At 53.9% G+C, this 24,719-nt stretch overlaps 1 protein-coding gene across 1 annotated transcript; it reads left to right on the top strand.

Annotated features, from left to right (window-relative positions):
- The first annotated feature begins 4,940 nt into the window (after positions 1-4,940).
- Positions 4,941-18,044, top strand: NMUR1 (neuromedin U receptor 1). The gene is made up of 3 exons (XM_030576026.1): positions 4,941-4,977; positions 7,991-8,894; positions 17,264-18,044. The coding sequence occupies exons 2-3, from the start codon at positions 8,000-8,002 to the stop codon at positions 17,662-17,664; spliced, it is 1,296 nt and encodes a 431-aa protein (XP_030431886.1). The 5' UTR covers positions 4,941-4,977; positions 7,991-7,999; the 3' UTR covers positions 17,665-18,044.
- The last annotated feature ends 6,675 nt before the right edge of the window (positions 18,045-24,719 follow it).

The following is a 24,719-nucleotide window of genomic DNA, read 5'->3' as shown; positions in this document are numbered from 1 at the left end:
CTATTTCCCACCCTGCTCCACGGCCAGGCCCTTTGCATGTGACCCTGTGACCCCTCACAGCTGGTTGGGAGAAGCTTGCGCACCTGGCCCTGGCCCGCTGGCTCTCCCTTACGGGTGGGGCTAAGAGGGTGCAGAGCCCTTGTTCACACATGGCTCTGTTGACCAATCTGATTGTCCCACAGGGGTTGTTAATCCTGACTCTTTGTGAGTGCGGTTACTCCAGTTAGCAGTGCTGTTTGCCTGCCCTCGATAATGCCTCTGAAGATTGTTAAGTAAACAGAGCTGCCGATGAATTTTTAAACACTTTCTAGGGCTGGGTCTATTATTCAGCTGGGCCAAAAAACCTTGGGGAGGAGGAGAGGGGGATGAATTGATCTCTGCGCTTTCCCTATGGCCTACGTTGCACTCCGGTGTGAACCTCCGAGGGAGAGGGTGGGGAAGCAGGCGGAGGGGGAGAGGGCGCGTGCTCCTCAATCCTGAACTGGGGCCAAGCCCCCTTGCCACCCCAGCCCTGGGCTCCCCCCTCGCATATTGTAGAACTGATAAATGAAATTGTTCTTAATTGCTCACTTTATTAATGTAACTTCTGTTCACCATTTATTACACTTGCCTACATTGTAACGTCTGTTTATTGTTTGTCATCCACTACACCTGTCTATATTGTAACTTCTGTTCACTGTTTGCCATATTGTAATTCAAACCCCATTTTAAAAAGCTCACTCCATTTTGCAAAAGCTTCCTCCAACCTTCATTTTTGCAAACTCTGCTGTAATCTTATTAGTTTAGTTTAGATGTGTGAATGAGGCATGTATGAATGATGGAATCAACCTCCAGCCCCAGCCTGTCCTGATGAAATAACGTTCAAACCCCACTGGCTGAAGATGCAGACAAGAGCCCTAACAAAGTAAGAAGAGTCCACCCTAAAAAGAAAAGGTACAATAGAAGGAAGATCGAAGCCAGGTCCCAGGCTGAAAGTCAGGCCTGCAATTGACGGGTGATCAATCACCAAACCCAGAGGCAGCATGACACAGCAAGACCTACAGACTCTGGATTGAAACTAAAGCCTACAAAAGGATGGGTGAGATGGAAAACTTTGGAGGGTACATTCTGCTGCCAACATGGAAGGACATCGGTGCAGGCCCAACAGAGACCCAGCTTGTCCTTGCGCCTGGCTTTCCTGGCCAGTTACCGCCACAAGCTACGAACCCAAGCTGCAAAATCAAGCCATGAACTTAAGCTATGTCCAGGACTGGTAACTATGCAGCAGCTGCAGAACATCTGATGGGTGTGTGTGTGGATGTGTGTGTGTGTGTTTGTATAGGTATTAGGTATAATGTGTGTGTATAAGGATTAAGATATCAGTTATTGGTCATAAATCAGATTGTTATCATAATAAATGTGGCATCTTTGTCTTGCCCCCTGAAAAGATCCTGTGTAGTTTTGTCTGTACAACAATATACAGTTCTGCCAGTGCCCCTCAATCCCAAGTCGCAGCCCCCTGCCACCCCAGCCATGGGCTCCCCCAAACCCCGGCTCTGCTGATGCCCTTCAATCCTGATCCGCAGCCCCTGCTATTCCAGACCAGAACCCCCTACTCTCATCTGTTCAAATGTACAGTCTCATTTGCAACCCCCTCCTTTCCCAGCCTTGGTCCTAATGCACTGACTGATAATCACCCCTCCCCCTGCCGGTTCTGGTCTCCCATGGCCTCTATACAAGGAAAGCTGAACAGCAGAGCTGAGGTCCGTTTTGCCAAGGAAGAGCAGAGGTTTGCCCTAGGCATCCTGCCTTCTCAGACCACTGCCGGTGAGACACACAGCCTGCCCTTGGGCCTGACGTGATTTTCCTTCTCTTGCAACGATCTGCTTGTTCCTGTCTCGTTTCCAGTCCGGGCATTTTTGGTTCTGTGATGCTGCACATGGCTAGGGACCTGGCAACATGAGTGTCTCCAAGCCCGGCTGAGACCAACCCCTTCTGAAAGCAGCGGCCGGAGTGCGGTGGCTGGAATCCATCACATCCGCGTCTCTCATGCCTGGCTGCAGCCCTTTGGTGGAAAGAGCAAAACGCCGCTGGGTTCCTCAGTGCTGGGGGGGAAGCTTCTGAGATCTCCTGACACCCATGAAAACCAGGTGGCTGCTGCCCCAGAAACACCCACAAAGCTACTTTCTTATCCGCCTTCTGTCCCTCCTCGTTGGCCAGGATCACTACAAACAATGGTTAGGCTGTGAAACCTCTGCCAATCACACTGATCAGTGCTTATCTGACTGTTTTCTTCGCCTTCTCTATCTGTCTGTCTCGATCTCTTGTCACTTGGTTTATACTTAGAGCTCTCTGGGGCAGGGACTGTCTGTTCTGTTTGTCCAGCGCCCCGCACAACAGGGTCCTGGGCCGTGACTACAGTAATATCCAGAATAAAAATAAATTACGTCTGTGACCTCCTTGATTTCTCTAGCCCTGCTCTATGTGGGGCAGCTGGCATTCAGTTTTCTGAGTCCTGCACCTTGTAGAGGTGTTTCCCTTGCCTGTCTGCAGGGGGCAGTTGCGGGGCAGCTGTTGTTTGGCCATCGCCAAACTGTTGCAGAGGGACTCACTGCTCTCGTGTGGAGACTTTACATTTGTTCTTTCTGTCTTGTTTTCCATCATCTGAAATAAAATCGACCAGATTGAACACTGCCTCTTCTGCTCTTGGTGCTGTGGGGAAATATAACACTGTGCATCTCTTTAGATTCCTGCTTCCTTGAAATCACTAGGAGTTGTGCTGTTTACGTCAATGGGAGCAGACTTGGATTGTGTGTCTCTTCCTGTGTTTGAGATGAGAGAGGCTTCTTACACCCAATTAAGCCCTGTGGTGCATGCAGCTTTTCTGTGTCCTGTGCCTTTACATTTCTAAGCCCTCTGTCTGTGGGCAGAGACAGTGGCCGCTTTGTCTCCAGAGTGAGCGTGGCACGTTGCAATGAGATGCACACCCTGTGCTCTCTCCCCCAGCAATTTGACTTCAGTTCTTTTCTGTTGTTTTCCTCAACCTCAAACAAAAACCACTGTGAGTGCGATCCCATGGCTGCTCTCTGGGTACGGTATAGATTAGGCCCTATCCAGCCCAGTCACCTGGACAGGACAATGAACTTGCCCATGGCCCCAGGGTTTGTAAATTCAGTTTAGAGGCCAGGCCAGGCCAGGATCTAAGGGGCCCCAGGTGGTGACTCAGGGCGCCACAGGCTGTATTAGCCAATCTGGGATCTAGTCTGGATTCTCAGCAGCAAAGTCCTGGCTCTTCTCTGTGGTGGGTTCACAGGGTAGGGAAACCTTGCCCCTGACCCTCAGCACTCGCCCTCCCGGCAAGCCAAGCTGGAACTTATCTCCTTCTTTATTAAACTAGCACAATGCCCCTATCTCTGCCATACTGCTCCTCTCTGCTTTGAAGCAGAGCCCAGCCCCAGCGGTCCAGCACGCGTTTCGCTGGCTCTCACTCTCGAAAGCTCTCGGGCAAATATTTGCCCATGATCATTAAATAAAAATGGGGTTTGTTTTCTTCCCCTGCACCACGCACACTGCCGCTGGGGAGCTGGACGGCTCGAGGCCTTTGCTGGAGGCAGCGAGTTGTGCCTGTGTATGTGACTTCACACCCTCGGGCTGTGACGCGGCCCTCAGCGCTCAGCCCAGAGCGGCTGGGAGTGGCTGTCCCCCCAGCAGCCGACCCCCGTTAAGTGAGTGGGCTCTCCTTGTATAGCAGAGGGGCTGCTAACCGGACCCCTGGGGTTCTCCCCCCAGCTAGTGGGAGGGGGCGTTGAGCGGTTAGCGACAGAGACTGGGACTCAGCAGGGCTCCGGGACCAAGCATGCCCCTGCCACCAACCTGCCCTAGCGTAAATCATTTCCATGACTATAGAAGGGGGTTCGTGATACATCCCATGGTGTTTGTAAAGTGCTTTGGGATCCCCTGGCAGAAAGGGCACAGGGCGGATCAATCCAGGCTAGGACTGATCAGCGACTTGCCCAGCATTGTTCTGGTGGGCCGAGGGGACGCCTTCCCTTCTGCCGTAGCACTGCGTGGTTTGCAATGGAAATGAACATGCTGGATCTTATCCCGCTGCCCGTATCCATAAATGGTGGGTGCAGTTAGCAGGCTGGGCTATAATGAGGGTAGGCCGAGGAGATGGAGGAGCTCAGGGCTGGAATAGCAGGGGGGTCCCAGGTCAGGAGTTAGGGGTGCATACGGAGTGTCAGGCAGCAGAGCTACCATGGGGCTTCCAGAGTAGAATCCCACGTGGCTGGCCCCAGACCCCTCTGAATTCACCACGGGCCCTGACATGTCCCAAGCTACGTCCCACACGGCGGGGACAGCCTCAGACGGGGCTCTGAGCTGGCCCAGGCTGCAGACCGAGGCAAGCGAACATCTCACGCCTCCTGCTGCGGGGGCCGCTGGAGCAGAGAGGACGCCGGGGCAGGAAAGTGCAGCGTGTGGCCCGATCCTACCCTCTCCCTCTAATGACAGCGCTGATCCCCTCTGGGGTTAGAGGCTACTTCCCAGCTGCAGGTCCCTCACTCTGCCCAGCCCTGCTGCCTCCACAGCTAACTGGCCTCCTGCGTGGTTCAAAGGGGGGGCCTGCCATGGCACTGGCTGCAACACAAGGCCCCATGCACAAAACCCCTTCCCCAGAATCAGCTCTGCAGCTGTGATTAGAGACGGGGAGGTCCTGCTAGACTGCAATGCCCCCTGGTGGTGCTTGAAAAGCCAGCAGCTTCAGGCAGCCCCCCCTCCAGCTCTCACTTGGCCCCCCCCACCCCGAGGCAGGCAGCCTTCCCATTCATTGATGCTTTTTCCCTCCAGTCTGTCACACGCTCGCACGCACACGCCCCAGTGCTGAGATGGAGTGAAGACTTTAACCGTCTCCTCTTCGCCTCCTCCAAACTCTCTGAGGGAAAATGAGCAGGGCTGGAAGAGCGGGGAATTCTTTCTCCAGCTGGGCTGCGTAGCAAGGTGAGCGTCCCCCTCTGCCAGAACGAAATCTGGATTTTGCTTTTTGGTTGTGGTGGTTCTGGAAAATGAATGTAGCGTTGGGTGTCCGGGAACCCTGATCGCCCCACTCCAAGTCGCTAGGCGGGAGAGAAAAAGTGGATTCCCACGGCTTGGAAAAAGCAGACAGTTTGGAGAGTGACGGGCGTGTTCCTAAGAGAGGGGCAACATCTGAAAATAGAGCAGCTTCGGGGGTAAAATCCTGCTCTTGCTTTAGCGAGCTGCATGGAGAGGAGCGAGGCAAGGGGGGCTGATGGGCTGGGGCAGTATGGCTGGAACCGATTCTATATTAGGTGTGGAGGAAATGTGATAAAACTCTGAAACCACAGCCCCGAGGGGCAGACACTTTGCAGGTGTGAATGGATGGCTGCAGATTCCAGGGCAGGTGGCTGGCTGGCTGGATAGACAGATATCGGATAAACAGACAGATTCTGGATGTGTACTGGAGTGATCGATGGGATTGGTATATGGACAGACAGAGAGATGGACAGCTAGACAGACACTGGATGTAAGTTCTGTAGACAGACTCTGGGAAGCAGGCGAGTGAGGGTAAGATTATTATTGGATGTGCCCGTTTTATCAGAATCCTGTTAAGTATTTAGGGACCAGTCTCAGCGTAAACTTCCCCTGGCTGTTATATGGACTTTGCCTGCAGCTTTGAGCTGGCTGTGAGCAGCGTGTGGGTTTAGCGCTGCATACACAGCCTGCCTGGCCAGTGCTCTCTGTGCCAGAGATGGTTTGGGGGGGCAGGGAGTGAGGTTTGCACCTGAAGGGGTGGCCCCATCCTGGCCAAGAGTCCGTGTGCCAAGCAGGAGAAGAGAAACCTCTGCCTCTGTCTCTTAAGAGGTGGCATCTCCCTTGCAAGGCGATTTGCCTTCCAGAGTCTATTAGACTGTGTCAGCACTTCAGGACAGAAGCGGAGTTATTTATGTTTGTTCCATCACCGAGCACAAATAAAAAATCAGAACTCGATTCATTCCCCCACCAGCAGCACTGGTGGCTGTGTCAGCATCCCCTTGGGTTGCTTCTTGCCTGTGGGTCTCTTTCAAAGCCATCTGATTATTTTTTTAGAGCATCTTTAGCATGCGCTGCACCCCAGGGCAGCAGTAAGCCCCTTGAGAGCTAAAGGAGTCAAGGATGTATTTCTCCGCTGCAAACAGGTGTCGCAGACGAGAGGGAAATACCCCTTGGAAGTCCTGGCCATGACTAGCACAATGCAAAGTGGTGTCTTCTCTCCCCATCTGCATCCCCAGGTGACTAACAGAGCAGAAGGAGGGCAAAGGGAAAGGCGAGATAATCGGCAGAGGCTTTCAGGGAGGATCTGAAAGGACATGGAAGTGAAGTTGAAAGCACAAGAGATTTTTTTTTTCCCAGCCTGTTTGTTAAGATGGCAAAGCCCAAGCCCTGGTCCCTGTCACACCGAAGGTTTTGCATTTAATCTAGCACCCTGTGTAAATTGTCCACTGGACGTGAGAGCACTAGGATGAAGAACCATTTCCCCCAGGATGATTTTATGGCCGTCCCTGTATCCCCGTCACCCAGCTAGGGAAGTTTGAACTGGGGCGATAGGTCAGAGCTTTTCTGGGTTGACTGTAAAATTGCATCCTGGCTTCACTTTCCGCCTGTGTGTTGGGGACGGAGAACATCCACATGGAGAGAGACTCGTCCTGTCTGGCCCTGCCGAGTGGCACGTGTTAACGGCTGCCGAGAAAGCTTTGCTAGAAAGAGACAGTGCCAGTCTAGCTGAGCAGCCCTGGGACTAGTAATCGGATGACACTGACCCTCTGAACAACACGGTCCTGGCAGCCAGGGAAGGCTACTCTGCGAGATGGGAGCCACTGAAGTAGCATTTTCCTGAGCCAGGCAAAAAGAGCCCCCTGGGACTGAGCTGTGCCTGGCTTCTTGGTGGTCTTCACATGTGTAGAGTTAGGGAAATGCTGCAGGCTCGGGGTGTGCAGGGGAACGTCTGTTTGTAACATGGTTCGGGAGCCCACAGGGCCTCCTGGAGACAGATCTGGTTATACTCGGGGCAGGCAAATCTGTGCTAGACAGAAGCTTCTGCTAGGCCTGGCTTTTGTGGGGAGTGGATGAGGAGGTGAGCAGAGAGGAAGGAGTGAAACCATGGATTGGATTGTACCGAGTGGGGACTGTTGAGGGGTGGGGTTTGGAGGGACAGGGCCGTAGGGAGCTGGGAGGTTTGGGGGGACAGGATCGTAGGGACTGGGAGGTTTGGGTGAGGCTGGAGGCTTTAAAAACCCCAGCTGGTTGGTGCAGGAAGCTGTCAATGATACAGACTGGCCCATCCAGCCCAGTCACCCAGTGACTTTTCCCTGGCATGTGGCCCCAGGGTTTTGTAAATTCTGGTCAAGGGCCAAATTTTGGCATATGAGCAAGCCAGCAGCACTGTGTGCAGTCCCCCCCTCCCCCGCACCAGCAGGCCGTCTGAGGATGCACCCAGTGCCTGGCAGAGCGGGGATTTTTCACATGCATCTGCTGCACTGGTGCTTGGAAAGCTGGCGCAGCATGAGATGCCCCCAAACCCCTTACAGCAGCTCTCCCCCGGCCTGCAGCATGGATAGCTGGTGACAGCACGGCTTGGCCAAGCCAGGCGAGGGGTCCCCCTCACGGCACGGCAGGCTGTGTTAGCCGTGGCCTGGGCCCGTCGTTCCCGAGGAGCATGTGCTGGCCCAGGTTGGATTTCCACCCGCTGCAGTCCCGTGGCATCGTGGGGCAGCCATTCAGTCCACCCCAGGCTGGCCACTTGCCAGCATCCTAGACAGCTCCTGGTCCGGTCCCTGACCCTGGGACAGTGACCCCAAAGCGCTCACGGTTCACCTGCAACATGAAGACCCATGCTGGGCTCTGCCTAGCCGAGCTCCCCTGGCAGTGAAGAGAGGACAGTTGAGGAGCTGCTGCTGGGGATGGGAATGAGGGTGGCTTTAAGGCTTCTCTCTAATCCAGTCCAGTCTCTTTGCAGCAGGAGGCCATGTATCCCTCCGCCAACTGCTCCAGCCTGCCCCGCAGAGACCTCCCCGCGCGGCTGGACTACCAGGATCTGTGCAACCGAAGCCAGCAGGACACTGCCTTTAGCCATGTTGACCCCAAGGACTTGAACCTGACGGTGGAGCAGCTGCAGGACAAGTACCTGGGCCCCCGGAGATCCAGCTTCTTCATCCCAGTCTGCACCACCTACCTGCTGATCTTTGTGGTGGGGGCCATCGGCAACACGCTGACCTGCCTGGTCATCGTGCGCCACCGGTTCATGAGGACGCCCACAAACTATTACCTGTTCAGCCTGGCCGTCTCTGACCTGCTGGTGCTGCTGCTGGGGATGCCGCTGGAGCTCTACGAGATGTGGAGCAACTACCCCTTCCTCCTGGGCGCCAGCGGCTGCTACTTCAAGACGTTGCTCTTTGAGGCGGTCTGCTTCGCCTCCATCCTCAACGTGACGGCGCTGAGCGTGGAGCGCTACATCGCCGTGGTCCACCCGCTCAAGGCCAAGTACGTGGTGACCAGGAAGCACGCCAAGCGGGTCATCGTCACGGTCTGGGTGTTGTCCGTGCTCTGCTCCATCCCCAACACCAGCCTGCATGGTATCCAGCCCCTCTATGTGCCGGGCAGGGGGGTGGTGCCGGACTCGGCCATCTGCACCCTGGTGAAACCCCGCCTGATTTACAACCTCATCATCCAGATCACCACCATCCTCTTCTTCTTCCTGCCCATGGGCACCATCAGCATCCTTTACCTGCTCATCGGGCTGCAGCTGAAGAAGGAGAAGATGCTGCAAGCCCTGGAGGCCAAATTGGGCGCGGACTGCGACTACCACAACATCCGCGTCCAGCAGCAGAAGATCAGGAGGAGGCAGGTGACTAAGATGCTGTGTAAGTGGAGATGAGGGGGCGAGGCAGGGGAAAGCTCGTGATTCACCTCGGCGGCTGGTCCCTTGCATCACAGAAGGATGCAGCTCTCAGGGGAGAGGTATCCCCAACCTGCGTTTCCACTGGGCGGCTAGGGCAGGCCACCCGGGTCCTGCAGCCCAGCTGCTGGCAGGCAGGACCAAGCGAGAGCTCCAAGGGGACCTGGGCACCACGCAGCAGAGTGGTGCTGGGCGGATGCAGCCCAGCTCCAAGGCATTGCACAGGGGACTGCAGATCTGGAAGGCCTGGAGCAGTCCAGACTGAAAAGGGCCAGGCTCCGTGCAGTCTCTCTGCAAGCCCCTAGGAGCACACGCATTGGAGAAAGTCCCCTGCAGAGAGGTGATCCGCCTCCTTCATCTGGTACAGGTGGAGAGCAATGCACCTAGGGATTTGAGCCAGGGATCCTCGGGTGCCCTGCAGATGGCCAGTATGCTGGATGGGCCTTGCTCCTTCGTAGGTCTTGGCATATTGCCCCCCATCAGTGCCCCAGTCCAAGCCACTGCTCACTGGGACCCTAGAGTTTCCCCCTCGCAGTGCAGCGCTCCATGAGCACAGCCAGCCGGCGTCTCAGAGCTCCTAACAAACCCAGCCAGAACCCAGGCGCCTTGGGCCAGATCCTCGGCGGGTGGAAATCAATGTAGCCCCCATCCAAGTCAATGGAGTCACGCTCATTTATTCCCCTTTGGCTCTGTGTGTGTGTGTGTGTGTGTGTGTGTGTGTGTGTGTGTGTGTGTGTGTGTGTGTAACACTGAGTGCACGTGTGTACCTCTGTGGGTGTGCACATGCGCATACCTGTGTGTGTGTGCATGTGTACCTCTGTGTGTGTGTGTGTGTGTACCTCTGTGTGTATGTTTATGCGTGTGTACCTCTCTCTGTGTGTGTACCTCTGTGTGTGTGCACGCATGTGTGTACCTCTGTGTGTGTGCGTGTGTATGTGTGTGTACCTCTTTGCCTGTGCGTGTGTGTTTATGTCTCTCAGCATTGTTGCCTTCATGTGTGCGGTGCTGGTGTTGCGCCGTCAGTGTGACTTTGCTGTTCCAGCATGTCACTCAACAGGTGTCTTCCAATGCACCTTTCCAGGTCGGGTGGGTGCGTGGGGACAGCAAACCAGTGCTGCATTAGCCGGCGGTGTGTGTTGTTGGGTGTACAGGGAGGGGGCATGTGTGTAGGGTGACCCAACGTCCCAATTTTATAGGGACATTCCCAATAATTGAGGCTCTGTCTGCTTATTACCCCCACCCCCATCCCAATTCACACTTACTATCTGGTTGCCCTGCATGCATGAGAGTGCATTGTGGTGCTCACATGTTCCAGGGGAACATCCTATTAATTAGGAAGAGCCTCAGAGTGCATGGTGCTGTACAGAGAGAGAGAGGCTACAGGCCCTGTCCTGTGGCGCTGATGGGCTGGGTTATGCCCAAGCTTTCCTTTACAGGATCTCGCGGCTGTGCTGTGTTAGCGGCCAAGCGGCACTGTGTGCTGTGCCGCAGGGGTGTGACTGGGCCATGCCTTGCTGCAGAGCACTGGTGGTACCTTAGTGCTGGATGCATTGCAGGGAGAGGGTTTGGGTAACCGCAGCTCAGCACTATGTTTCTGGAAACGCGCCTTTGGCGCCGCACTTGAGTGGAGATCTGCAGCGTAGTCATTTTAAAGCGAGCTGTGCAGAGGGTGAGTTCTGACTGGCCAAAGTGGGTTCCAGCTCCTGAGCCCGATTCTCACCCATGTCCCCCTTTGCAGCTGGGGAAAATGGGTGTAAAATGTTACCGTTCTGATCGGGTGCCATTTTGCACCCTCTTGGCCCAGGTGGAAACGGCGTCCTGGAATCAGGTGCCATCGCATGCCTGGCCAGGGCTCACTGCATGCTTAGCACACCTGGGTGAGTCCCAAGCAACATCTAGCATCCCTCCAACCACAGTGTGAGAGAGGACGGCTGGGACCACAAGGGGGGCGTGTGGGTTCTCCGCCTACTGGGTCCATCCCAGGAGAGTCCCCTGCAGTGGTCCTGGCTGGTGTCAGCTTGGTGGAGCAACTAGGGAAAGAGGCTTTTATCTCAGTAGCACGAACCAGCTGGGAATTGGCAACGGGACGGAGATAAGAGATCTGAGCCAGCAGCTCTCCCAGCCGCTCATTAATCTCCGAGAGGTGCCCAGGGTTGGGATGGTTATTGCTCCATTAATGGAGGACTGCTTCATTTGGCTAATAAACGCAGCGGGATTCCAGGGAGGCCTTGGCTGGCTGGTGGGTTTCGCTCGGGCACTGACACAATCCAGGGCAGGAAATATTTCCCAGGGAAGGTGCTCGCTGGGAGGCCGAGCCAACCAGAGCTTTGTGTCTGTCTGCTGACCTGCAGTGCTCCCCGGGGCTGCAATGCTTTGGCTCTAGGCTGAGCAAAGGCCCCATGCTTGCCAAGAAGCAAAGCCACGTGGCAGAGCAGCCCTGGAGCGGCCCTGGCAAGAGAGAGAGGGAGAGATGTTAACCAGACCTCACGTCCTTTCTACAACCTGCTTCCCCAGCCGCCCCCAGAAAGCAGTTCAACAAACCAACAGGGAGTGAATCCCTTTTGTTCTGGCCTTGCCATGCAGAGACAGGCTAGTATTGCAAACAAGCATTGGCTGGGATGCTCCTAAGCTCCCCATGCCTGCACAAGGCCTTGTGTCGTCCTGCAACAGCTGTCCCAGCTGTTCACCTTGCTTGCAATGCCTGAAGTTTTAACTCAGGCTTGGCTTGATGTGACGCTGCCTGGCTGCAAAGGTGTCCCTTCCCCAGGGACGCCACAAGCATTGCCACTATACTGGCTCAGAAGGTCATTGTATCGCGGTTGGAAGTAATCCAGAGCCCCTCATCCCAGCAGCGGAGCTGGAGGGGTTGCAAGCACTTTGGAGGACAGAATTAGGATTCAACTCAATTTTGACACACTGGAGAAATGGTCTGAAATAAATAGGATGACATTCATTAGGGGCAAATGCAAAGTACTCTGCTGAGGAAGGAATTGCAGATGTACGAACTGGGAAATGATGGCCGAGGAAGGAGCATTGCAGAACAGGATTTGGGGGTTATAGTGGATCACAAACAAAATAAGAGTGGTCAATGTGACACTGCTGCAAAAAAAGCGACATTCTTCTGGGCTGCGTTAGCAGGCATGTTGTAAGCGAGACTGAGAAGTAATTCTTCCGCGCTACTCAGCATGGGTAAGGCCTCAACTGGAGTATTGTGTCCAGCTCTGGGTGCCACCCTTTGGAAAAGAAGTAACAAATTGGAGAAAGTCCAGAGGAAAGCAATGAAAACATGGCCTGCAGGGAAAGACTGAACAAAAACTGGTTAGTTTAGTCTGGAGAAGAGAAGACTGAGGGAGGACATGATAACAGGCTTCGAGTTTGTAAAAGATTGTTATAAAGAGGATGATAAATTGTTCTCCTTAACCACTGAGGACAAGACAAGAAGCAGTGGGCTTAAATTGCAGCAAGGGAGGTTTAGTTCAGACATTTGAAAAACTTCCTAACTGTCAGGGTGGTTAAGCACTGGAATAAACTGCCTAGGGAGGTTGTGGAATCTCCATCACTGGGGATTTTTAAGAGCAGGTTGGACAAACACCTGTCAGGGATGGTCTCAGATAATACTTAGCCCTGCCTCAGTGCAGGGGACTGGACTAGACGACCTCCCACGGTCCCTTCCAGCCCTAGGATTCCATGATTCTGTTAGGGGATTAGTGCTGTGGGGTAGATACAGTGTGTGGATGTGCCAAAGCCGCTCTGCTGCTGGGTGAGAGAGCGAGGCCCCCAGGTACAAATGGCCCTGCAGCGGCTTCTCTGCAAAGGGTTATCCCGGCCACACCCCCGGGTGACTCCACTTAGCCAGAGTGAGGAGAGTTATGGGAGCTGGGAGGGGGAAGCCAAGGGGGGAGCCCAGCTTGAGGGCACTGAGATCTGAAGGGCAGGATTCCCCAGGAGCACTGCACCCTGGCAGGCGGGCACTTGGGGAACGGACGTGGGCCCGGTCCCCCATGCCACCCTGCCACAGTGAGCTCAGCTGCCCTGAGGCGATTTGGTTGAGCACGTGGCCCCACAGGGCTCCCTACAACACTTCCTGGGCCTGGCCCATCTCTAAGGCCGAGGTGCAGTCCGCAGAGACGACATGTCCCAGAATGCATTGCTCCATCTTGATCCAAACAGAGGCGACCAGAGGATCAGGCTGAGCGCTAGGTTTGAAATTCCTGTGTCCCCATGGTGGGACTCCACCCCAGAAATAGCTGCATTTCACTCTGTCTAATCTAGCTAGCTCCCATCACCGCAATATCTGGGTGTCTCCAGTGCCGCCTGCGTGTCGTCGGTAATGCAGCTGGGGAGGAAAGGGGCACTAGAAACATAAATCATCATTCGGGGTAGCATGGTCTATGGGGGCCTTCTACAAACAAATCCCGATTTACTGACGTTTTGGTTAGCTGGGACATTTCTGTCCCCTGGATCCATAATTCCTGTAAGGACGGAAATCCCTTTTCTGGCCTCCTGCTCGGCCCCCCAGTTAACCAGGCAGCCAGGAGTTTACCTGGTATGCAGGGCATTGCAATCTGCTGCGTGCCACCCAAGCTGCCCAGGTGGCCCCAGTTGGGCATGGCCCTGGCCTCTCTCAGGGCTGAGCATTTCAAAGAAAGAGGCCCCATTCCAAATCGACTCCGGATTCCCCTCCACCCCGTTCAGATGCAGCCGGGGGCGTGAGCGTCGCTGGAAAAATAAACATCTGTCCAAGTGAAACACCAGCAGAATCCTATTAACCCTGAGTTCAGCCTTTCAGGAAGCCTGGCGCTCCCTGGGCAGTGTTGGGTGGATGCCTGCCACTCCACTCCTGCCCTCTGCCTGTCCTCGTAACCCCAACAAGGCTGGGCCCAGGATTCCTGGGGGGCTCGACCCCCAACCTTGTCGTGGTCACGTAGGGCAGGGGCGAAGGTGTCCCCACTCCGGGGGGCTCTCTTCACACTGGATGCTTCCCAGACCAATTGATCACTGCATACAGCTCAAAGCAAATACAAGTTATTAAACAGCAACTAATTAAAAACGAACAAGGAAAAAAATGGGAAAGGTTAAAGGAAACGTGTCACCCCGCTCTGTGGCCCAGGGACGTCACAACCAGCATCTCTGGGATGTCAGGGCAGTTCACAGTCTGTCCCTCACGGGGCTCAGGCCCTGGCTGTGCTGCAGAGGTGCTGCACGTCGGACACTTCTCTGGCAGTGGCCACACACCTCCAGGCTCTAGGTGGTAGGACCCTTCTTCCCAGCGTCAGCCCCCGTCAGGGTTACGATCCCCCTCCAAGTCTGGCCTGCAGGATCTCTTAACTAGGGGCATCTCCCTGCACTGGATCTGCTGCCCAGGGTCCCCCTCACTCTCCTCAGCTGCTCACCGCACCCGGCTCCGGGTGGCTCCTGCTCCAGCTCCAGCCCCACTCTGCCTTAGCCCAGCTGCTGCTCTGCCTCCAGCCCCCTGGGCTTTCTTTTCCTGGCCCCTGTGGCTCTGGTTGCTGCAGTTCTCCTCCCAGCACTGACCTACTCCCTGGGCTGCTTCTCTGGTTCTCTGGCTGGCAGGGCCCTGCTCCCCAGCTCAGCTCGGGCCCCTGCTCTCCCCTTAAGTCAGCCCCACTCGGTCTGACCCAGGCGATTTCAGCTCATGAGGGTGGGACCCTCCTGACTCCCTGATTAGCCTGGCCTGTCAATCAGGCTGAGCTGGAGCATTGTTCCTAGGGACTGTGTCTCAGGGTTCTAATTTCTCATTGACCTTCCCCTTTCTTTTGGCACTGGGAGCTACCCAACCAGAAACCCCCCATTGAGTTTAGTAAGGGGCCAACAGTCCCCTTACACCGGCATCAGGAGCCTGACGGCTGCAGAAGAGGCTGGGAACATCCTGGCATGGAGCTGGGCAGGAGCTGCCAGCTGCCAGGGCAGTGAAGGCAGGAGGCTGCCTGCGCCCTGGAGGGGAACCAACATGTTCAGCAGCTAGGCAGGCCTGGGGGGAGCAGAGGTGGGAACCAGGTTTTCTCATGACTCCATAGCTGCTGCTGGGAAGGCTTCAGGGCTACCGGTCTGGCTCCGGTCACCAGCCCGAGAATCCATGCCTAGACTCTGGGGCGTGGCAAGCAGCGACGAGGCTGCTCCGTTCCCCTCTGTGCCAGGGCCGTGTATTTAAGCAGGATAAACAAACCCTTCAAGACCAGGCACCTGATTTCTACCGGGTGCGTATCCTGGGGCAACAGCCGCAGCCTGCTCTGGGGTCGCGGAGGAAAGGAAAGGAGCTGTGTTTGTCAAGGAGCTTGGGCAAGGTGACAGAGAAACAAACACCAGAGACAGGATAACAAGCGGAAGGAGGACAAGGGCCAAAGCCGGTTAATGTGACCACACTTAGCAACTGCTGGCTGGAGACGAGGGGCAGCAGAGAGAGGACGAGAGCAGAACAAAGCAAAAAGAATGGACGGGGGAGGGAAAGAAAGACCCGCTGAGACTGGGTGAAAGTCCAAGACATCAGAGGGGCACAAGGGAGCTATAGTTACAGGGAATCGCACAGATTGCCAGATGCTGGGACTACATGGCAGAGGACGGATCACTGGAAAATTGCCCTGTTCTGTTCATTCCCTCTGGTGCACCTGGCATTGGCCACTGTCGGTAGACAGGACACTGGGCTAGATGGACCTTTGGTCTGGCCCAGTTTGGCCGTTCTTATGTCTCTTATATTTCGTATGGAGGGTGGAGGCTGGGAAAGAACCGGGTCACACTTATATTAGAGTTCTATTTATAATTGGTTTACAAAGGGTTAATAGGTGTTTCACGTCACAGACAGGTGTAGGACGTTATAGATGGTTACAAGCAGTCTATTGACTTTCGGGATTCTATGACTGTTGATTAGCCAGTTATTAAAACAGCTAACCCTTTGTTAACTTTTGATAAGCTATTGATTTTATAAACTCTATTGAAAGCACATCATGCCTTGTGGAATGTTACAAACCATGTGACTAGGATGCAAAACCAAAGAACTGCTGTGTGACATGCCATGATAGCTAATGATATGTCATGACATAAATCAGCGTCCTTTCACCACAATGAGCAACCTCATGCCTTCAAATTCTTATAATCTATCTATCTATCTGTCTATCTTAGGGTGACCAGATGTCCTGATTTTATAGGGACAGTCCTGATGTTTGGGTCTTTTTCTTTCTATAGGCTACTATTACCCCCCACCTCCTGTCCCGATTTTTCACATTTGCTGTCTGGTCACCCTAATCTATCTATCATGCGCATCAACGTGGTATTTGGGCTTCATTTTAACTACCAGCCATCCCCTCCTATTTTTGTGTCTTGCCCTTAATTCAGATAAATCAGTAGAATATATCTGAAGAAACTAGTGCTAGTGACGCGCCTGCCAGCCAGAACCAACCAAAACCTCCTGCCTTTTTCTGTTGTGTCTCTTCCCATCCTGCAGCCACTAAATCCTTTGTAGGTTTATGTCTCATTTACTGTAAGGGCCCGTTTCCTTCCCATGGCTGTATGATGGCAGCTACGGTAAGTACCATAATAGGAAGGCAGTAAATCAGTCACCTTAGGGCTATGAAAGAAATGGGTGTTTACCCGAGGGTGGCACTTTAGAGGTACATACCACCCACCCCGAAACGGGGCATCAGCAAGGAAAGAACCCACAACTCACAGCACCACAGGCATACCTGCAACAGCAATTCTGGGCCCCAGGGCAGAACGGTCAATGGGCACTCCTCCGGCATGACCAGGGCTTCCACATGCCTGCCCGGCTGCCTTCAGCACCGCTGGTACCGCTTCACACGCGCCTAGGAGTCGTGCAGCCCACTTGGACAATTTAAAAGGGCCCAGGGTTCCTATCTGCCGCAGCAGCTGGGGGCCCTGGGCCCTTTTAAATTACCTGGTCCCCTGGGCAATTTCCCCCTTTGCCTCCCCCTTGTAGGTGGGCCTGACTGCAGGCCTTTATCACTCAAGGTAAATGTTAGTTGGCAGTATCAGTAGGTTGTTATCCCTCTGTGGTAGAGTCAGAAACTGAACCTCGGTTACCTACAGCCCAAGCTACTTCTGTACTTCTGGGGCCACCCTCACTGTCCTATGTGAGCCAGGCACTAAGGAGGGCAGGATGCATGCTTTTAACAGTGTCGTGCACTGGCAATATTTCCCCTTCTGCATAGAGAGAACATGGCAACTAATGCAATGAAGGCAAACAGTAGGAGGCGGGAAGGAACTTGGGCTATCAGATCAGCGACTGTCAGGGACCAGAGCACAGAACCAGCACACACACACCCCCTCCAATGGTCAGGAATTTTCTCTGCTTCCTTCCAGTCGTGCTGGTTGTCGTATTTGGGATCTGCTGGGCCCCCTTCCACACAGACCGACTCGTCTGGAGCTTCGTCGTCCACTGGACGGGCCGGATGCTGCACATGTTCCAGTATGTCCACATCATCTCCGGGGTTTTCTTCTACCTGAGCTCAGCCGCCAACCCCATCCTCTACAACCTGATGTCCACGCGCTTCCGGGAGATGTTCAAGGAGGTGATGTGCCACAGGCGCCTGAGGAAGCTGGGCTCCAGGAAGTACTCGCCCAGCGTCACCCGGGTCACCACCCGCAGCACGGTTTGTGAGCACCTGCCCGCCGGCAACGGACTGCCTCTGTCCAATGTGGAGGAGGAGGAGATGGGCATGGAGGGGGAGGACACCCTTAAGCATGAGACGTCCTTCCCCTGAGGGTACTGCCAGGGCCTTCCCCGCTAGTCAGGCTCCTGGAGGGACACAACGACCGTGAGGGGGTTGGGAAGGCCATGTCCAGTGTCTAGTCACTCGCTTACGTCTCCCATTGCTGTGCTACCTGCTAGCACTGCCCTGGCATTATATCCACTCCCACCTCTTGTAGGCTGAACTCACCGGGGGCTGCGCCGTGGCACCAGGGTACGAGCGAAGGCAGAACTTGGGTTCAGAGAGGTGGGGCATTTACTCTTCACTGGCTGAGTTATGCCCTTGCAGCCTCTCGGCTTGGCACAGGTGGTGGTGCCATCCGGCTGCAGGTTGTTGTCTGGTGCGTCTGGCAGCACCGGCCCGGTTTAGTGCTAGGAGGGGCGCAGACAAGAAGAGAGAGGTTAGTGAGAGGCAGGTTGTCTCCAATGATCCCAGCTTCTTCCCTGTGTAGGGCATCGGGGCCTGAAACAGCTCGGCCCAGAGGTTCAGACGTGGCCACTGATTTCAGAGCAACTGCCTCTGTCATTCAGAGGGTTGGGCCCTGGTCACAGAGTAACGCTGCCCGCCGGCCACCTGAGTCACAGGGCAATAGGTTCCCCACCCCTGCCCTTCTTGCCTCCTGGGAGAAGTCTCCCTGCTAATCCTAGCCTGAGGCTCCAGCCATTACTACATGCCAGCCTCATTCACCCTCCTCCCCTGGTCCCACTACCCACCTCCCCAGGCTCTCTCCTCCATTCCCACACCTTCTACCACCACACAACAATCCCTCCTCCAGGCTGTCCCAAGCCAACACTCCCCTCCCAGTAGCCCCCGACTTTCTCCAGTACCCTAGTCCCCACTGGGTGCTCCTGATTACCCGCAAGCCCCCCTTGCTCCTGAGATATGCAGGGAATCAGTTCCTAGCATTGCCAGCTCCTGGCCCCCCAAATTCATCTGACTTTAAAAAATACTAAATATCAGGTCTGTTTCCCTGCCTCCTGGTGCTGGGACCTTTAGGAGTCCCCAGCTTTTCTCCACACCCACATGGGCTACAGTCTCGAAAACAAGAGCTGAGATGCTCCCAGAATCCCAGGACTCCAGGAGCTGGGGGTTTCAGAAAGATGCCAGATATCAAGGGAGTTGGCAGCGCTGGGTTCCTGACCCCCCTACTCCTGCTGTCCCTGGGGAGGTGGGCGAGAACCAGGAAGCGGAGGAAATCAGCAGAGAAATGCCACTCAGGGAGCATGGCAGGGCACAGATGCAGGATCTCCCCCACGGCCTGTGGTTTGACATGCTGTAGCTGAGGCATCAACACTCTCATGAGGTGTGGTGTTACCCTCCACCCCCCTACATGCCTGGCTGTCTGAGTGTGTGCCATGACTCTGCTGTTGCAGCTCTGGGCAAGGCCGTGGCAGTTGTGAGTGGGAAAACCTTCGCTCTGGCACCCCCGCAGCGAGGCACGGGGAGCTCAGTTTGGCACACACCACACCTGGCTGCCCTCGCTTTTGGGAGGGACTGTAGATCAGAGGGAAAGGGCTGTGGAGCCTGGGCCTGGTGGAGCTGCCAAGGCCATGCTGGAGGCGGAGGTGGGGCTGGTTTTACTCCCACCCCAGTGAAGAAGGAAAAGCCGTTGTGTGAGGCTGACTCACCCTTTCCCTGGCTGGCTCCTGTGTGTTGGCGCATGTGAGTCATGGAAGATAATTCACCCTCCCCACATAAACATGGGAACCTTTCCTGACAACGGAGATGTCTCCGATCCGTGTGCGAACAACTGACACAAAGTGCAGTGCTGGCAGCCCGGCTGTGGAGCAGATGCTCTCTCGCTCCTTCTCCACTTCCCTTTCTTCCTTTCACCACCTCGTCCCGGACCTTCCCCAGCGCAGCAGCCTCTCCTCTGATATCAGCAGCTACCCCAGGCCATCCACACTGGGGCAAGTTCGGGGTTTTTCTCTCTGTGGGTCTCTCTGGTGTGCATGAGCTGATTGTCACTTAACTTGAGAATTAAAACAAACCCACAACCATTCTCATTAGTTGGGCTCAAATTATTTCTCTCTCCGCTGCTCTCCCCTGACCCACTGTCTCTATTCAATATAAACTCAATTGCACCCTGCCTTGACTTTCCCTAGAGCAGTCACAGCAGAGAAGCTAAATGAATACTCTTTGCATCGGTCTTCACTGCAGAATATGTGAGGGAGATTCCCACACCCAAGCCAGGCTTTTTAGGTGACAAATCTGAGGAACTGTCCGAGGTTGAGGTGTCAATAGAGGAGGTTTTGGAACAAACTGATACATTAAATAGTAGTAAGTCCCTGGGATCGGATGGGTTTCACTTAAAAATTCTGACAAAAATCAAATATGAAATTGCAGAACTACTAACTGTGGTATGTAACCCATCACTGAAATCAGCCTTTGTACCAGATGACTGGAGGATAGCTAATGTAACGCTGTCTTTTAAAAAGGCTCCAGAGGCGATCCTGGCAATTACAGGCTGGTAAGCCAAACTTCAGTACCAAGCAAATTGGTAGAAACTATAGTAAAGAACAGAGTGATCCAAAACGTAGATATACGCGATTTGTTGGAGAAGAGTCAATAAGGCTTGTGTGAAGGGAAATCATGCCTCACCAGTCTATTAGAATTCTTGGAGGGAGTCGATAAACATGTGGCGAAGGGGGATTCAGTGGACATAATGTCCTTGGACTTTCAAAAAGCCATTGATGAGATCCCTTACCAAAGGCTTTTAGGCAAAGTAAACAGTCATGGGATAAGAAGGATGATCCTCTCGGGGATCAGTAACTGGTTAAAAGATAGGAAAAAAAGGGTAGGAATAAATGGCCAGTTTTCAAAATGAAGACACATAAATAGTGGTGTCCCTCAAGGATTTGTACTGGGACCAGTGCTGTTCAACACAAATTATCTGGAAAAGTGCATAAACAGTGAGGTAGCAAAATTTGTAGCTGATACTAAGTTACTGAAGATAGTTAAATCCAAAGCCAACTGTGGAGAATTACGAATGGATCCCACAAAACTAGGCTGCTGCGCCACGAAATGGCAGATGAAATTTATTGTTGATAGGTGCGATGTAATGCACAGTGGAAAACATAATCCTCACTATACATATAAAATGACTCGGTTTAAAATAGCTGTTACCACTCAAGCAAGAGATCTCAGCTTCATCGTGAATAGTTCTCTGAAAACATCTGCTCAGTATGCGATGGCAGTCAAACAAGCTAATAGAATGTTAGGAACCATTAGGAAAGGGAGAGATAATAAGACAGAAAATATCATATTGCCTCTATCTAAATCCATGCTACACCCACATCTTGAATACTGCGAGCAGTTCTGGTCGCTCCATCTCAAGCAAGATAAATTAGAATTGGAAAAAGTACAGAGAAGGGCAACAAAAATGATTAGGGGTATGGAATAGCTTCCATATGAAGAGAAATTAAAAAGACTCGGACTTTTTATCTTAGAAAAGAGACAACTTAGGGAGGATATTATAGAGGTGTATGAAATTATGACTGGTATAGAGAAAGTGAATAAGGAAGTGTTATTTACCCTGTCACAAAACATAAGAACCAGGGGTCACCCAATGAGATTAATAGGCAGCCAGTTTAAAACAAACCTAAGGAAGAACTACTTCATGTAATGCACAGTCAACCTATGGAACTCCTTGCCAGGGGATGTTGTAAAGGTCAAAAGCATAACTGAGTTAAAAAAAGAACTGGATGAGTTCATGGAAGATAGGTCCATCAATGGTGGTTAGCCAGGATGGTCAGGGATGGAACAACATGCACTTGGTGTCCCTAAACCTTTGACTGCCAGATGCTGGGGCTGGATCACTCAATAATTGCCCTGCTCTGTTCCTTCCCTCTGAAGCATCTGGCACTGGCCACTGTTGGAAGACAGGATACTGGGCTGGATGGACCATTGGTCTGACTCAATATGGCCATTCCTGTTTTCACGACAGGAATCCTGCCTTTTTTAAAGCCACTGCCCCGAAGCACGGTTAGCTTACATGCAGTGCTGCCAGATTTGTGCTGTGATAATATTGATACTAGCAGGAGAAACTTCCCTGGCATTCCTGAGCAAATAAAGTGAAGCAGACTGGGCCTCACACTGCCCTCGCTTGCTCCTAACCCCCCCAGTAAACGGGCCTATAATCCCGTAACTGATCCCTGCTGCTCCTGTAGGGCATAATCCAATCGGCAGTGGGAGCCTTGCGGCTGTTTTCAGTGGGCTTGGGGTCAGGACCTTAGACTGTATCTTTGTCCAAATTCACCAAGTCACCGTTCAGTGACTGGCTTTGTTTTCTGACTTCCGGTTTCTAATGATTATTATCTGGATGATTGTCTTAAAGGAGGCAGCATTCCCCAGTGCATGAGGCACCAGACTGAGAGTCAGGACTCCTGGGAGCTGTTTCTGTCCCTGACACTGACTTACTGTGTGATCTTGGGCAAGTCTCTTCATCTCTGTCTCAGTTTCTCCACCTATAAAGTGGGCATAAGCACAGATGCCGACTTTCAGCTTTCCCCCGGGTGCTCCACCCCTGCTCGATCCTGAGGCCCCGCTCCCACTCCATCTCCCCCTGAGGGGTGGTGGGCGAGAGGCACTGGGGGAGGGGGAAGAGCTGATCGGTGGGGCCCGCCAAACAGCTGATAGGTGAGTACTGGGCACTCACCATTTTTTCCCCATGGAGTTGGTGCCTATGGGCATAAGGAGGTGAAGTGCTTTCAGCTCTATGTGCAAGAGGAGCCAGCTCAACCTCTGGGCCAGGAGCTGGTTAGACGGTTGTAAATGACACAGTACAGACCCTAACCCTCGAACATGCAGGCCCCTGCTGCTGCCCCTTCCAGACCCCAGACCATACACCACAGTGTCCTGGTGTCGCTTGCTGGGGCCGTGGCCTCGGAAGTACCCCCAATAATCCAGAGCAGCTGCACTGGGTTGTGAGTGAACGATCTGTAGCCAGCCCTTCAAACGCAGCGTTCAGAAAATGTCACCAAATGTCAAGGAGTGCGGCTTAAGCAGCTGCGCTTCTCTGAGTTGGAAAGGGGCAATCAATTATTCCTTCAGATCAATTCTCTCGATTCCCCTGTGATCTCCCAGCCCACAAAGAGGATGAAATATTCAGACACTGAAATGCCACCTGAGATGCAACCCTTGCTCGTCCCAAAGAGCTCTGCCCAACCAGTGCCTGCACCATGGAGAATTTTGAGAAGCTCCCTGATCTCATTTGAATCCACCCTTGAGGTGTGTAGGCACCATGGAGCATCCTTCTCATCTGGTAGGAGACAATCAGCCGCTGCTAATCAGCCGTTTCTCTTCTCAAAGAGCCTGAGCCCACAGCCACTAGCGGTGCCTTTGCCCTGATTTTGGTGCATCCTGGGTCAGGCCCACAAAGCATATCCCAGACCCTGTTTTCATGTCCCAGAAACAATGCGGGAAGATGACTACAGGAGCTTCTGTCTGGGTTGTTTCTGAATTCAGGCGGTTCCTCCGTAGTGCAGGGCACTTGGGGCAAGAGTTGGTGCAAACCTATGGAGGGCCCATGCCCTCTGCATGGCGTGACCCCCAGTTTCTGAACAGAGAGCAGAATCAGACCCATAGGCAGCATGAACATGGAAGTTCAGGGCTGGCCATGCAGAACCCTGTTCCTTCTTTCTCCTCCTTTCCCGGGGCCATAGCAGATTCCTCCAGAGAGAGCCCAGGCTGCTGTGACCCTAAGCTCTCCAGCACTGCCACCAATGCCTGCAAAGTGTTCCCCTATTCTCCCCGCTCCCACCCCAAGGATCCCTGCTGCGTACAGAGCAGAGGAACGCTTCTGGGGTCACCATAAAAGTTGACACTAGTGCCAGAAGACTGAAAACCAAACCAAACTTCCTAGCCTGGGGGGTTGGGAGGGGAAAGAGGCTGCATGACGGGGTGCATGGATCCTGCCTTGTAGCTGACAGGGAGAGGGTTAAGGATGGCCTAGTCTGGCTCCAGCTCCAAACTTTCCTGCCCTTTTGGGGTTTCCACCAGGGGACTAGTTTTGAGGCCTTCTCCCAATGCAGAGACTGCCTCAGTGGCTCCCCCCACCACTCATCCCTTTGGCTTGCTAGGGAGCAATGCATCTGGGTTTGCTCCTGCAGGAAGAAGTCACTTTTTGGGATTTAGAGCCCTGGGGTGGGGGGAGCCTCGTGAACTTAGCTGGGCTGTGGGTTCGGAGCCCTTCCGTCCTGGGCTTCTGGATGAGGCCCATCCCTGCCCCGTGGCCTTTGCCTGTCAGAGCAATGGCTGGGTTACATTATCCTTGCAGCTTGGAGGGGCTCTCTGAGCCCCACACAGGCCGCATTTCTCTTGGATCCAGCCTCAAAGCTGGGAGTCATGGTGCTGCGAGAAGAACCCATGTTTCCCCTGTATCAGCATGTTCTGCTGCAGAAGCAGCAACCGCTGTACAGGGCACCCAAGCACAGAGCCCTGCGTGTCGACAAAGCCACCCGCAGCAAAAGGAAAACCGTTACTCTGTGCATTGGCCCCATCAGCAGCTACCCACAGCGCCCTGCCAGGGAGCTTGGTGAAGGGCCTTCTTTCTTGTGACCTTCCCACCCTGGTTTTGGAGCCCGAGGAGTCCTGGATCATTCAGGGGGTGCTGATGAAGGAAGGGGAAAGCCACAATCCAGCCCTCCCAGCACTATTCTCTGGCCCGATCCCCTTCGCTTCCCACTGGCTTCTCCCAATTCCCATCGCAATCAGCAGGACGCGGCCCTGTGTTGGCAAAACATCTCTCAGAGGAAACAATCGCTGCCACGAGCATCAATACTGATCTCGTTTCCTCTCCCTTAATCTGCCATCCATCACTGGTGCAGAGAAGAACAGGAGCTCTGGGTGGGAACGCTCCAGCCAAGGTTCCTCTCCTCCCACTGCTCGCCCGTTTGCAGCCAACAGGGTGATGTGTTTGGGAGCAAGTAATTGCCCCTTGATGACTATTACCCAGCCATTTATCAAGGGCTAGTGCTGAGCGGTGACATACACCTCAAGTCAGTCAATACTTTTCATTAAGCAACAACTGCTGCTCGAATGAAGCTTGAGGGCCCCCTAATGCGATT

This window comes from Gopherus evgoodei, chromosome 9 (genome assembly GCF_007399415.2).
Source record: "Gopherus evgoodei ecotype Sinaloan lineage chromosome 9, rGopEvg1_v1.p, whole genome shotgun sequence".
Taxonomy (NCBI): Eukaryota; Metazoa; Chordata; order Testudines; family Testudinidae; genus Gopherus; species Gopherus evgoodei.
This window is presented reverse-complemented; position numbering and strand designations above follow the sequence as displayed.